The following is a 15,283-nucleotide window of genomic DNA, read 5'->3' on the forward strand; positions in this document are numbered from 1 at the left end:
AGCCGTCAGCGGTCGCTTTAGACCAGGGTAGTGTTCCGTTTTCCCAGCTTCCATGAGAAGGCCTTTAAGGCTGTGGTCCCAGGTGTGGAGTCCCTTCTCAGAGCTGCTTACCAGGTCTTGTCAGCCCCACAAGGCTCTCGTTCATGTTGGGGCAGAGTGAGGGTTTCCTCCCAGCAGGAAAACAATGCTGAGGACTCGTCTGGTTAATCTGGCCTAAGGGCTCTCAGTGCCATGGAACCTTCAGAAGCCCTCCGAGCTGGCTAACAGCGCACAGACTCTCAGGGCTGCGCGCCCCCACCCCTTCTCCGTAATGGAATAAAACGGCACTCGTAACAAAGAGAACAATAGGGTTTTAAACTTTATTCTACTTTTTTCCAATAACTGGGTACCTTTAAAGAAGAAGTAACCAGTTAACTTTTTTTTAAAGCATGCCACAAAGTCTGGACCCAAAATGGTTTATTATAATTTTTAAAATCTAGCATTAAAAACAGACTCGAGACCATGAATTTAGTCTGGTATGGCGGGAAAGGAAATGTTTCTCCAGTGCAGAGTATTTGCTTTTATTTTTTAAATGAGATTTTCTTCCCCCACTAAGGTCAACCAAGTGTCAGCTGTAGTTGGAAAAGATTTTACTGTCACGCCTTCCAAACTGATCCAGTTTGACCCAGGTACGTTTTGTGTTTCCAGTTTGTTTCATGTTCTATAAGCTGTCTGGAGACTGCTGGGAAGACAGGATATTGTACAGTTCCAGCCAAGCAGAGCATCATGGGGAGCCGCACCACCCTATTCTCAACAAACGAGTTTGGCCTGAAGTTCCGCCCTTATATGTTTTTTATTACAAGTGAATATTTATTTAACAGAAAAAATCATAGCAAATAATAAACAGAAAAAAATCAAAGGTAATATCCAAGACAATCTAGAAAAATAAAATAATTTAAATATTATTATAATTTAATGGTAATTTAATAGCCACATATTTTAGTAGAAAATTTTCAAGTGTTAGGATTATATAGATTCCTAATGACCTAAATGATTTCTTGTGAAATAAGTTGATATAAGGTGCTTTCAGGGAAAATTATTATTTAATTCAATAGTACTTACTTTGATTAAAATCTGTGGAAAATTTTGGGAGGTGCGAAATGTAAACTATGAAACTATAGCTTCTTCTGAAGATGCTCTATTGTATGCAGCCCACAGACATAAAAATATTTGCCAACAGTGCTTTGGAACCCAAAGTGTAAGCCATGGTTTGGGGTAAGGAAAATGCTGGAAGATTTCCTAAGGGAGGCAGCATTCTGGTGGGCAGAAGGAGGAAGAGGAAGAAGGCTGAAGCACAAATACAAAATCACTGCTTCCCTGGGAAAATCTGCCTTAAAGCCAGAGGCTGGACACTGCCCTTGTAGGCTCCTCCTGGGGATGGGTTTATCTGCATGGCTCTCCCTTGTTCCCTATGGTCTGTAATGGACCTGGATCACTCACCTAAGAACAAACGGAGAAGGAGAAGCGTTAGAAAAGGAGCCAAGCCTGCTGCAGAGGTGTTTGGCACTGTGACAACTCTACCAAGCTGACTGGACACTAAATGACTGAATACCTTCATCCCCAAACAGACGATCTTAGTATTAGGAAAGGAATGTCTTTGTGTTGTTCACAAGAAGCATAGAATACGAAGATTATACCATTTTCCCATAACAAAGTGTTGCCAACTGGGTAGTTTTAAACATAGCTATTGTGCAGGGCAGTGGTGGTGCTCGCCTTTAATCCCAGCACTCAGGAGGCAGAGGCAGGTAGATCTCTGTGAGTTCGAGGCCAGCCTGGTCTACAAGAGCTAGTTCCAGGACAGGCTCCAAAGCTACAGAGAAACCCTGTCTCAGAAAAAAAAAGAAAAACAAACAAACAAACAAACACAGCTATTGCTGTGCAGTTCTAGAGGCTGTTCAGTCAACAGGTGAGTCTGAAGGAAAATCTATCCTGTCCCTTCCTTATGTGCCTTTTGCTGGTCCTTCTTCCTGCTGTATCACCCTGACCCTCGTCTCTCCCTGCGGATAAATTCTCCCTTGTCATAAGGACTTGGCAAACCGAAGTTAAGGAACTACCCCATTCCACGATAGCCTCATGCTAACCCTTACTCAGGCCGTTACCCCATTTACAAATAGGGTCCCATCCTGACTTCCCGGCAATTAGCTTAGGAAGACCTCAAAATATAAGCTCTGGAGGGATAGAATCCGGCTCTGAACAGTGAGCCTTTGGTTTGACTGTAACAGCTCAGATATTGTCGTCAGCCTCCTAGGGTTATTGAGCTTCCCAACACGGATGAGTTGGTTTTCTAGGCCAACCACATTATTGCTGCTCTGAATTTGATGTTTATCATCAGGCTTCTGCAGGTTCTTCTGCCCTCGGCTCTACTGCCAAAGGGTTAATGTTCTTTTTGTCCTCATGTTTTAAAGGACGTGTTTGAAAGTCAATCATTTTTGCCGTATGTCCTTTTCATTATTCTTAGCCGTTTGTTACAAGTTAGGTTTTCAGCAGCCTCACCCCACCCCACCCCAGGCAATCTGTTTGGGTTGAAAGGAACTAGAGTATATCACACTAGGGGAGACTCAGAAATTTATCTCTTGGAGAGTCCACTGCATAAGATAAATGCCCGTTTGTCTAGAAGAATTTACATGCTGTTTTGATAGCTACTAATGACTTTGGGGGTGGGGCACCAATAGTCTTAGGTTTTAGGGATTGTTTATACATTGAAAAATAATATAAGCATATTTTATACAGTTTTTAAAAGCCACATGCTTGGATGCTCATGATTTTGGAATTTATTAAGCCAGAAATAATTTAATATCATGAAGCCTTACTTTAGAGAATTAAAGAATTCCCCACATCTGCAGGTCCTGTAAATGTTTATATACTTTCATATTGTAAATCCTTGCCTCTTTTAGATGTCCCCAGCTCCATTCTTTCCCTTTTGCTGGGAGCAATCAATTTGTTTCTCTGGAAACATCAGTTTTCCCCGATACTAGAGAAAGAATGGTCCATCCCGCGCATGGTTTTCTGTGTTGGAGAACTCTCTCGTGGGTGGGGCGAAGGCTTGACCTGTAGGGTTTTACCTAACTTTGCAAACAGGAGTCCTGGGGACGCTTTCAGCTGTTGGGACTAACCTGAAGTGTTTAAATGCCTGTGAGAATACTCTAAAGAAAATGAGCACTCTCCTTTAAAGTATGTGCCCCTGCAAGATCTGATGCATTCTTAATCAAATCTTCATCATCCTGAAAAGTCAAAATGTTTTCCAAAGGAATAGCTCTCCAATGTGGCATTTACTAAAAATATTGAGAGAATGTCTCTCAACAGAGAAATCTGCTTTGTAGGAAAATATCCAGGAATTCACTTACTCCATAAAGGGGGGTGTGTTTGTATGAAAGGCCACCTCTTCTCTACCCCAGGACCTTTCATTTTCTGGAAATGGGGAAGGGAGTGGTTCCAGCCTTTTGAAGACCCAGGTGTATCTCAGAGAGTGAAGGAACACTTTGCACCTACAAAGTGGAGGAAGCAGGGAACCAAACAATAGCCATGAAATTTCTGCTCCCAATCTCCTTAATCTGAGAGGGTGACCCGAACACTTGGGAGGCTTGAAACAAAGTTGAAATGTACGTCAACAAATCAGAAGCCCACAAAAGAAGAGTTCTGTTCCATAAGACTCAGCAAAAACCTTTAAGGCCCTTTTGGGTTTTTGTTGTTGTTGTTGTTGTTGGGTTTTGGTTGGTTGGATGCTTTGGAAATGATGCTATCATTTTTCTAAAATACATTTTCAAACAGAAGGGAAGCTGCTTGAGACTTGGAAAGATGTTTCTATTGGATTTTCATTTAAATTGTACCTCACATTATGAGGCTTGGTGGTCAGAACGGTTCTCCGAATATTAACACTCTTAGTATTCACAGATTGTTTTCATCGTCCACCCCTTTTCACGCTCATTTTATTTCCACCGCTGCCTCTAAAGCCCCCGAGTCTCCAGGTTCCCAGCCTTCGTGCAGACAGACACTCTCAAATTCACTTTGCTGAAGTGTTCACTTTCACAGTGTCCGTGAAGTCTTCCCTCATGAACCATTGTCTGAAGCCAAAATCTGGCCACCTGTGTACATTCTCTGTAGCGTGACTACAGAATCTACCCATGGGTCTGTGGTCTCCTTTCCCCAGACATGACTACTCCATCCAGTGACCTACCTTCTACTCCTGACCCAAACCTCAACTTTGCTAAGACTGCTTCTTTCCTTAATGTGTGTGTGGGTCCTACAGGCATCTACAATACTATATATCTATAATAATATAGATAATCATACATAGCTTTTAACAGTTATTTGACTTTCTGGTATATCTGTAGAAGGGCTAGAGAAGTTTGGCTTCTACATCTACCTGTCCAACCAAACACAAATCAAAAAAATAGTCAGAAAAACCATTCTGTCTGTACTGATGGCAAATCTTTGATTTTCTTGTCTTTATACCTGGGACAATACAGTAGTCAGATAACGTCCATTGTATTAGTATTAAAGACAATCTAGAGACAGCCTAAAGTTTACAGGAGACTTGCATAGGCTATAGACAAGGGGACTCAGACATGGCTGCAGATATTTCCACCCAATGGGAGTCCTGGGACTGACTCTCCTGGATACTCTAAGACAACTGTATTTGTCTTGTCTTCTCCAAGAAGTCTCAAGCTCCTTTAGGTCAGAACTTGGATTATACTGCGCTTCTGGTGTTCCCTATAGCTTCTAATGCAAAGGCAAGAACTTCCTGATAAAACATACATTTTGGTGGACAGGCTCATCCATCTATGAGATGGAAATTAACTAGTATTTTATATTCGACAGTTCAGCTTCTGAGTTGAACTTTGTCTTTGCAAAGACTGTAAAAAGAAAATTGACCTGAGAACGTAGTCGACGCTGCAGGCGTCATAAATCGGCCAACAGCTTATTCTGTTTACCAAAATTATTGCAGATGCTCCTATTCCCCCCCACACACACACACACAAGCAGCCAGATACAGGGGAAGTGAACAGTTTCAATTTTCACTGAATACTAACGGGATTAATGAGGCACTGATTCAATCGTAAAATGTATATGAGACATACCTTCAAGATTGTGGATGGCAAAGTTAGAGACATGTCAGTCTGCAAGGAGAAAGGTCAATTTTCAGAAGAGAAGCCTGGGAAACAGTCTTTAACCACCTGATAGAGCTTTCTTTCTCGGCACCCCTAGGCAGCGGAGGTAGGACAGACTTTTCAAACTTTGCCCTAGAGGCTAAACCGTCCTCTTATTGCCCTGTGCCCCCCGTGGCTTGCTCCTCTCTTACCCTCACCTTCCCTTCTAAATAAATCCAGGAAGGTGCCCTACAGTTCCCATCACCAAAAGGGCTGAGTGTCTTCCAGACTGAATGCTCTCATGTTTGGTTTGCCTTCTATCCGGATGGGACGGATTGGCTGGGATAGTTTAGTGAACGAAAACTTACAGTAATTTCAGAAGTGTATATGGAATAAACTTGTTTATACTCCATGATAGAGGCAGAGAGGAGAAAGGGGGGCTAGACCAGCCTGTGTCTATAACCCTCAGCCCGTAAGTTCTCGCAAGGAGAGTATCCAACTGCCGAACATTGCATCGTCAGGAAAAGCAGGAAAAGCAGCCGTGGGTTAGAAGATCTGGGGAGGGAGAGCAGCCGATGCAAGCAGCTGTCGGTGAAAATGAATCACTTCAAGGATTCTGTGAGGTGCCTGAAGTACCATCCAATAATCACTTCTGCCTGCTGCAGCATCTCAAGAGTTCTGCAACTCTAAGATTTTCAGATTGTAGTAACTATTTTATCCTTAAGAACGGAGGGGATGGTTCGGGAGGGAAGTGAATGCCTGGGATTTTGTCTACCAACCTTTTTCTCTCCCCCTGTGTAGCGCAGCTTACTTTTTGTTACAGTGTTTGCATTGAGGCCGGCCATCATTGTCCAGGAACAAATGCCGTCTTTTTATATTATTTGGGAGAACAGCAGGGCCTCAGCGAGTTGGTGGCAGTACAATAGCTCACACAGGCTACTGCAGTCTAGCTGAAGACATGTTAATTAATATATTTCTCTGACACCTAGGTGATTGAAATAGCAATTAAAGAGTAATTAAAATGTTTACTTCTTGTAGGAATGTCAACTAAGATGTGGAATATAGCAATTACCTATGACGGATTAGAGGAAGATGATGAGGTCTTTGAAGTAATTCTGAACTCCCCTGTGAATGCCGTTCTTGGCACAAAGACAAAAGCTGCAGTGAAAATTTTGGACTCAAAAGGAGGTATTCTTTTGATCCTCGTCTTGAAATCAGGAGCGGTCCTGGCGCCATGGTTGCTGGCTTACAGCAGCCAGCGTGCTTGATAACACCTTCACATCAAAATGTGTAATTTCTTGTCAAGAAAGCCGCCTCCATCATGACTCTGGTTTCTTTATTCTGGTTTGGGCTTCATGTGGTTTTCCTCCTGCTAGGAGCAATGGCTGCAGAAAAGCAACAAGTCAGTGGCCCGGTTGCTTTTTTTCCTAAGCGTTTGTTGTTCTCACCAAGGGGGAAACAATGTTGGTGAGAAGCTATGGACAATTATTTTCCCCCAGAGTTTGCAGGGCTGTAATTATCTTCTTCTGTTAAAGAGAGCTCTCAGTGCCTAACACTGGAGCCCCCACTGTAGTGTGACCAGGGAAATTCTAAGAAAGGAAGGAATTGGAGAGAAATAGACGTGAAGATGCAGCTGGCTGGGGATTTGGGGGCAGCTGGAGAATACTAATGAATCATTTGGTGATGTGGAGCCAAACCGTCCTGGGAAGGGTATGCAGAGAGCAACCTGAAAATAAAGCCGAAAGCAAAGCCCTTGGCACTCCCGAGGTTCTGTCCTGCCAAAGGCCCTCTGCTTCTGGTTCCTTATCTACGTGGCGTGGCATTTGATGTGTCCGGCGTGGCATTTGATGTGTCCGGCGTGGCATCCCGGTTTAAGCCTTTATTTGTATGCTTGTCATGCCTGTGATCTGCCTTTGTTTTCTCACCTGTGAGCCATTGTCTCCCCCCGTTCACCCTGTAACCAAAATGGGTACTGTCTCCCTGGCTCCGTAGACCCACGTTTCCACGGCATCGCTCGTCCCACCTTTCTCCTCACCTTGTGTGCCTCTTCTCCAGCAGAAATGTCTGCTCACATTAAGTGTGTAAAATATAAAATTACAAAGATGTCCCAGGGCTGGGAACATAGCCCAGTGGCAGAGCACTGGCTTAGCTTGCGAAAAAGGCTCCGCGCTGGAAATCAGGGTAGCTAAGACTAAAATAAATATCCAGACAGGATCTGTCTGTAGGTCATTTTTTTTGTTTTCTTTTTGGTTGAGGTTTGTTATTGTACTTTAATTTTTAATCACTTTTTACTTATGGTGTTTTACGGCAGGAATCTGTTCTCTCCTATTATGTGGGCTCCCAGGATCCAGCTCTGGTAGTCAGGCTTGGTGGCAAGCATCTTTGCCGGCTGAGTCATTTCACTAGCCTGGTTTCTTTTTTCCTTTTTCATCTGTTGGTTTGGTTTTTGTTTTTTCTTTCGTGCCTTCCCAGAACACTGACAGTCGAGGTTTCCAGTAGAAGTCTCTCCTGAGATTCGCTAGCATTTTGTTCCCTTATAGTTGGTTGCAAATGTTTATAGCTGCTGCTAGATCACATGGCATCTTTAAACAATCCCGGTTTCCACCTCTAAAAGACTGGAGGAAAACCGAATACTTTCAAAGCGCATGTGGGGTGGTACTTGACCAGCGACTAAGCCTTCCATGTTGATGAGGATCACAGAAGGAGGGGAGCGAGCCGGTTTCCTAAGTGTCTGGAATGATTATAAAGCCATGGCGATGATTTTCATCTATGATTTGTGAGATGGATTTCATGACTTTATAATCACCCCATCCGTGTGCAGAAGGATACTGCTTTCCCAGGTGGAAACTGATGGAGAGAGAAGGAGTTTCTGGCAAATGGGAAAAAGGCAACATCTGGTGGGAAATTCATCCGTCTAGGTTTAATGACAAGCTGTTTCAGGAGCTGTGTCGATGCCATCACTTAGTGTTTGTGTGGTGTACTGATCGCCTGCCATCTTGCATGCCTCCAGGACGGTGCCATCCTTCAAATTCCTTCAACCAAAGCAAGCACAGCGCATGGGGGAAGGGCAGCAGACAGCCGCTGCGCCCAGGGTCATCCTCACTCACCACCGCTGGCTCTCCTCGTCTGGAAAGAGGGCCTCCTCCATTTCTCACCAAAGGAGATGCCCTTCAGGGCTTTGATCCCACAGACCTCTCTCAGAGGAAGATGAGGACCCATGGGAATGGCAAATCAGTAAGGATGGGGGCATACTGGGAGTGGATGTGTGGGTACAGAGTGGTAAGTGTCTGAGACGCCACAGAAACTGGATTCTCGTAGTGAGTTCTTTGCGGAGTCATGCAGTGCCTTTTTGTGTGCAGATATCATGCTGACCCACTCCGCTAACTGTGCCAAGTGAAGTGGTAGCTACGTTCATTCAGCCCTATGAATCCTGCTTTCGTTCCTTTTAGACCAAGGCAGACAGGGAGTCATCAGCGACCCTACACTGAAAGCACATTGAAGTGACCCCCTTGGGTGTGGAAGCAATGACTCTAACAAGATACATTCTCCTATGTGCGTGTGCATGTGTGTGTGTTCTCCTGAATCTTTCTGTGCAGTGGATACACTGGAAAACTAAAGCCACTTCCTCTGCCCAGTAGAGTGGGTGCAGAAATCAACACAACAGTGAGCTGTGGTTAGACATGATGCTTTAGAAAATTCTATTGAACTTGGCATGAAAAAAAATCTTAGGAAATACTCTTTTAAAATTTCAGTTGTTACAGGACCTTGACAGAGTAGACTGCTCATTGTTTTTAAGTCAGCTTTGTGTGCATTCTTCCCTTTGTCGATTTCAGGTCCACCCTTCCTCCGTTTGTAGAAATGGAACAGACACCATCTACAATGTAAGCATCGAGCATTGCTCAACGTCATCTCCACGGATGGAAACATTTATGAAATTGATATATCTTTTCTCTTAGTCTACTTATCTGAATTTCTTTCTGAAATTTGCTTTAGAAGATTGGGTGATCAAGAAAAATCCTTTTGCCTCTTTGAGTTGATACGATTCTTTAAATCCTCATTATCAGAACAAAGTTTTTGTTTGCTGTCTTGATGTTTGTTTTTCTCATTGTTTTTGTTTGTTGGTTTCCTCAAGTATCAAGGCATAGTTTCCTTGAAACTAGACGGTGACGATTTCTCTGCTCACAAACGAAAGGCCAAGCTATCCGTCATTAGGCAGCCACAGAAGACAATCCAGGTGGCAGAACTGCCTCTAGCTGATAAGGTGGAATCCCCAGCCGGCTCACACTACCCCAGACAGGTATGGGATTCTCCCCTTCCTGTTTGCCTTCTAGCTGACAGTCTGGGCCATAACCACTCTTAAGTCACAAAATGGACCGCGTTTGGGGATGGCTTGCTCAACACAGACGCTGCCCTGCAGACGATGTAGTCGTGTGTTATTAACTTATGTTAAATCAATTCTAAACTACCGCTTGTCCCTACAGGGTCAGCTGCCCTCGTTTCCAAAGAATTGCTCTGTGGTGTTAAAGGGACTATTTCATTTTGAAGAAGGTACCCACAGATTGTATCTATGTGATGGGACCACCTGGAAAGCCTGGAGCCCCCAAACCAAGGTGGGGGCACTGGTGGGGTAGCCAACGATATGCCATGTGATAAGCTTGCAGAGCGGTTTGTCATGTGATTCTTAACCCAGGCTTTGTCTGTTGTTTGTCTGGAAAGCTGTGAGAAAAAAAATGCTACAAAGTGGCTTTTTAAGATCCAAAATATAGTAGTAAATTAGTCAATTTTGTTTAATTATCGAAATGTCAGTGCTATAAAACTGAACTATCTCTGACTTCGGTGGTGATTTTTGTAGGAAGCCTTTTGTCTCCTCAGATGGGAAATTGCAGTGAAGTCTGCCTCTGTTCAAGGGAGGAGGCCGACTCCAGATTATCAAGTCCATTCAGATGTGAACACTGACAATTGTTTTGCAGGGCCTGGAGGACAGATCCTGCCCAGCTGGATGGCATCTTCACTCAGGCTATTGCCACACCTTGGTCACACAGAGGAAAGGCACCTGGACCACTGCTACCCGAGCTTGCAGAGAACAGTAAGGACCCCTTACACATGGCCTGATGCTTTCTTTATTTTCACATGGAACCGTAGGCCTACATCAGTCACTGAAATAAGTATTACCTAAAGTCTGTCCAGCTTGGTCTAAGGAGACGAAGGGGAGTCCATGGTTCAGAATGGATTTGTAGCTGGCGTGGGTGCTTCGTCTGCTGAGGTCTTCCTGTCACGGCCAGACGAGTGCCACATTCTTTTCTTTTCTCCTTTTATCTCCATCTTTTAAGGAAAAAGTCTAAGAACTTTTCCTGAGTCAGCAGCACTGTAGGTTCTGATATTTTCTCTCTCCCTCCTACCCTTCAGATAATAGACACCCATGCCCATCGATTTTAAAATACCGGGTAATGAAAGGCCTTGGCATCCTGCCTCTGGCAATGTTGGAGGCCTTGGTGCCCATAAAGCCAGGCAAGTAGGACAAAGGCTCACTGGGTAACATTCAATAAAAGATGCGCATGTGGTCAGAGAATGACGACAAAATCCATCTGATCCAGAAGTATTTCAAAGATGCGCATGTGGCAATCCTTGACCAACCTTTTTATTTGATAACCTGGATTTTATCCAACCGATGGAATTACACTAATATGCATGCTTGTTGAAAACTGAGACTACAGTAATTTCTAGTTAATATTGATCATATCTTATACTTTATTAAGTTTAAAAGGGTATGCTCATCTAAAGACACCATTAGGAAAATGAAAGGGTAAACCACATTCAGGAAGAGCTGTTCTTAAACCGCCTAACTGATAAAGGTCTTGAATAGGGGATAAATCTCCTATAAATGAATAACGAAAACACAACTGAAATCATGGCAGTAGCAGAGAGGGTGACGAGGTGCCTAGGAAAGCCAGCTGACTCGTGTGAAGGGGGAAAGAGAGAACCAGCTCCACAACGTTGTTCTTCTGCCGTTCACATACCTGTAGGAGCATGTGTGCACCAACGCACACAGATCAGACGCACAACTAAAACACACTTTTATAAATGACTTGGAGACCTCTCAAGAAAAGCATAAGCAGTAGGTTCCTCGGTAGTGAAAAAGATTGTCAGCATCGTTAGAGACAAGGTAGGAGGAGATGAAAACACTTTACAGTCACTAAAAGATTAAAAAACAATCACAAGATGACAAGACCAGTGTCGATAAGGGCGTAAAGCAAAGAAAACGCTCCTGGGTTGTTACATGTGGAACCACACGAGGTCGCATCCACTTTGTGGCATTGTCTGATAGTTTTTCAAATAAGGTTATGTTCCCTGTGACTTAGTAATTCTATACCTAGCTACCTCTTCAAGAGATTAAAATATATGCTAGAAAATTCAAAATAATTTTATGTTTATTCACAATGATAATAATTTGGGTCAATTTTGTTATTGATTTATGAAAGTACTAGCTATTTTCTCCATCACTGAGATAATACATTTATATACATTATGACGGGATCTCTGAAACCTCCAACAATGTAGGTACATTATGGATAAATAACAAACAGAATGTTTATACAGCCTTACACAGTAGGATACTGAGATCCCATGTACACGTGTAGGAGAATCTAATCTGGGCGGCTTCAGTAACAAAGGGTTTTCACAGACAGTGAGAAGATGAGAGGATAAGGAACAACACCAAGAACTTTTCCAGTGCAAGGAACGGAAAGTGTTCGTCTTTGTCTACATGGCTATTATGTGCATGTAATACCTGTGTCAAAGTCCATCACATTAAATAAAGATCTCTGCTTATCTGTGCACTTACCTAGTCAGTTTTGTTTTGTTTTTGAGACAAAAATCTCACTATGTTGCCTAGGCTGGCCTCTAAATCATGGGCTCAACTCTCCTGCCTCAGCTTCCTGAAAACCGGAGATTACGGGGCTGTGCCACCACACCCAACCTTCCTTCTAGACTTTTTTTTTAAAGCTAATAAAGTATTTAAAACCTGAGAGAGTCAGCCATATTTTTTTGTTACTGGTGTATTTTATATTTTAACTATAAATAGAGTCTTGATAGAGGTTCATCAGTGCCTGGGGGATGTGTTGGTAAGTTGGTAATAGAATATAAATCCAGACATTTAACTCTTAAAAATTAGTTAACTCTATATGTTGCTACATGCTGCATGCTGAAGAATAAGTTAGACATCCTTTTATTAAAACAACCAGGTATCCTACAGCTATTTGAAGTTTATCTAGAGGATAGTGTCTTGCTCTGTTACTCCTTGAGAGAGCTGGGGTGTTAATCTGGAAGCTCTCCCTGCTAACCAGGAGAAAAATGCTACCAAATCGAGAGGGGCATGGATCTTACTGGCAGAAGCAAGGGTGGTGGATGTATCCTGCTGTCCGGGTTGTCAAGGTCATGGTGTAGGGGTCTCTTGGTTAAATGTAGACAAACAGAATGGGAATTTCCCAAGCTCAAACCTGGAAGCTGCTTTATTGGTTCATCCCCCACAAAACTGTGGCTAGCTCTCAACCACAGAGCCTGACCTGTGACTTCAGCCATTTCCTTCCAGTGCTTCCCAAAACATGCAGCAAGTCCCCAGCAAGCCAGTTCTCAGTAAGCTCTTGGGGTTACTTTTAAAAATTAATTTATTTATTTGCTGGGGTGTGGTGAGGGCATGCTTGTGTATGCCTCTGGAGGTTAGAAGTCAAAGTTAGGTTTCTTCTTCAGTCACTATCTTAGTTTTTTTGGATACAATCTGTCACTTAACCCAGCACTCTCTGACTCGCTCAGAGTTGCTGGCCAGGAGATGCCAAGGACCCACCTGTCTCTTGGTTTTCGCAGCACCAGGATTGTAGGCACGTGCCACCATGCCCAGCTTGTATTTGGATCCTGGGAATCTGAACTCGGTCTTCATATTTGTGCAGAAGTGATTTCAGTGACTGTGTGGTCTCCCGCACACCCACGGTTATATGTGTGTGTGTTTGTGTGTGTGTGTGTGTTGGAGGGGAAACCCAGGGGCTTGATAAATTCGGGTCACATGTTCTACTACTGAGCTATATCCCATATATATATCATGGGTTGTTCATACGTTGAGGAAAAAGGTAACATGCCCTGGGAACTGTCTTTGCATCCGTACAAAGATGTTGGTGTGAAGTAGGCAGGTGTTTTTCTTATTTGAATATCTATTCTTGATTCTGAAATTATAATCTTCTAATTCCTTAGCGTTACAAATCCTTTTTATAACATACTGCCCACCTGCAGTAGTACTGTTGATGCCTTCCTGTTGGTCCCCCTGAGTCAGTCTCCCAATACCTTTAAAAAATTTGTATTTTTATTGCAGCTAGCTTTTAATGATTAATAGCCTACTAGTTACAGAGTTGCCTCATAGTTTTGTTAATACTTTCTGGTTTACTCATGTTCATCATAAACACAAGGGTGAAATTAACTTAAGAGTCCTGTTTACTTCCCCAGGCACTTAACCTAAGTCTTCACCTGCAATTCCATGTTTAGCACCCTGCCCTAGGCTAGCCTGACCCGGTTCTGTGTGCTGCCTGGTCAATGACACCTTACTATCGTATTGTACATGGTCATTTACGGAATTCTGTCACATACGTAACTTCTGCAAGGAGAGCCAGTATCAATACCCACAATTTACAGATGTTAGGCAGGTTTAAAGAAGCAAAATCAATTGCTCTTTGTCATCTAGGCAAGGAAAGAGAACACCACTCCCCGAGAGAACGTCAAAGTGCAGGGGCTTTCTCACCACATATGCATTGACAAGTGTGTCTATTTTAGCTCCGTGTTAGGCAAATCTAACACAAGCCTTCCCAAGCATGTATTTTAAAGTCTGTATCTCTCAAAGCAAAGAAATAAAACTTTAAAATGGAACCCAACTAACCCTTTGGGGGAAAACCAAAGTGTAATCAAGTTTTGAATTTATAGATTCATGTTTTAACTTTTTGTAGTGGAATAAAGCAAGTCTAGACTAGAACACACCTCAAAAACTGTCCATTAGCACTGGTCATGCAGACCAACACAGAAATAACTCCTTATTCCTTAGGGATTAGGCAGCATAGCTCAGTACAATTGTCCTTACACAACAAATGCATTTTACATTAGTAATGTTGTACAGACTTCAGATCATGCCTTTCCCAAATCTCTTTCTCATAAAGCTCTATTAAGAACGTAGATATTTCAGAATTTAAGTGCCTATATTTAGCACTTACTGAGTTCATATTTTACTATAAGTTAATTTAAGAATTCCTCGGGCCATAAATATGAGTTTCCAGTACTATCTGTTGATTACATGTAGCAGAACATGATTGACATTTGGGAATACTGTAAATGAAAGATTTTTGTCCTGAAAAATGTCTGTCTTCCCTGGTGGCTCAAGGGAGTCAGAGTGATTGCACTATAAGCTCAAACATGATTTCATAAGTAGCTTCTGAGCCACCGTTGTCTGAATTATTTCCAAGTTATTTAGTACATTCTGGTCTTAGGGAATAGTTTTAGGAACATATTTTAAGAAAGTACCTAACTAGCAATGAAATGAAGTCAAGTTGCACGTTATCTTATTGACTGGGAAACTAAGTAGTTTATCAAATACCGTCTTTGATGGTATTCAAGGGCAGGTAAGGTGATGTGACATTCAGGTAATCTCTACACTTCCAGTGGTAGTTCAAATGCTACACATTTTATTTGCATGGTACTTCAGCAAGCGTTTGATTTCAGAAAGACAAGGAAAATGATTAGAGTTGTACATTGGTTTCAGTCACCTTTAAAAAGGCCACTGGGGATTTGAACAAGTTATATGATTTCAGGAGGAACATTGCGGGGTAGTAAGGCCCCTCTCCAGCCAAACTGTCTCTGAGCCCGTCTCCCTTCAGCTCTAGTCTCAGCCTGGGCCTTCGGCCTCCTTCACCCCATACTTTCTGAATCCCTCTGCTCTTGTTCACCAGCCTTGCTGGCTTGAAACTGGGTACTTCTCTAGGGACCGTCAGTCACGTTTGTTAAGTTAAAGTCACACATTTACATTCTGTCACCTGAAGCTTTACTTTATCATTGGATAGTTTAGCAAATGGCTTTAGAGTCTACTGTTAGACTTAGTACACAAACAGAATGTGTTTTGATTGGGCTTG

General features: G+C 42.8%; 1 protein-coding gene across 2 annotated transcripts in view; it reads left to right on the forward strand.

Moving 5' to 3' along the window:
* Nucleotides 1–15,283, forward strand: part of Frem1 (FRAS1 related extracellular matrix 1) — a 122,528-nt gene that overhangs the window by 100,882 nt on the left and 6,363 nt on the right. For both annotated transcript variants that reach the window (XM_041652499.1, XM_041652498.1), the window contains 7 exons: nt 596–668; nt 6,165–6,314; nt 8,137–8,360; nt 8,960–9,007; nt 9,259–9,423; nt 9,608–9,736; nt 10,097–10,212. In XM_041652499.1, coding sequence (XP_041508433.1) covers nt 596–668; nt 6,165–6,314; nt 8,137–8,360; nt 8,960–9,007; nt 9,259–9,423; nt 9,608–9,736; nt 10,097–10,212 — 905 coding nt within the window. The remainder of the gene's footprint in view (nt 1–595; nt 669–6,164; nt 6,315–8,136; nt 8,361–8,959; nt 9,008–9,258; nt 9,424–9,607; nt 9,737–10,096; nt 10,213–15,283) is intronic.

This window comes from Microtus oregoni, unplaced genomic scaffold (assembly GCF_018167655.1).
Source record: "Microtus oregoni isolate MIOR12 unplaced genomic scaffold, Mior012 000005F_ref0000423, whole genome shotgun sequence".
NCBI classification, from domain to species: Eukaryota; Metazoa; Chordata; class Mammalia; order Rodentia; family Cricetidae; genus Microtus; species Microtus oregoni.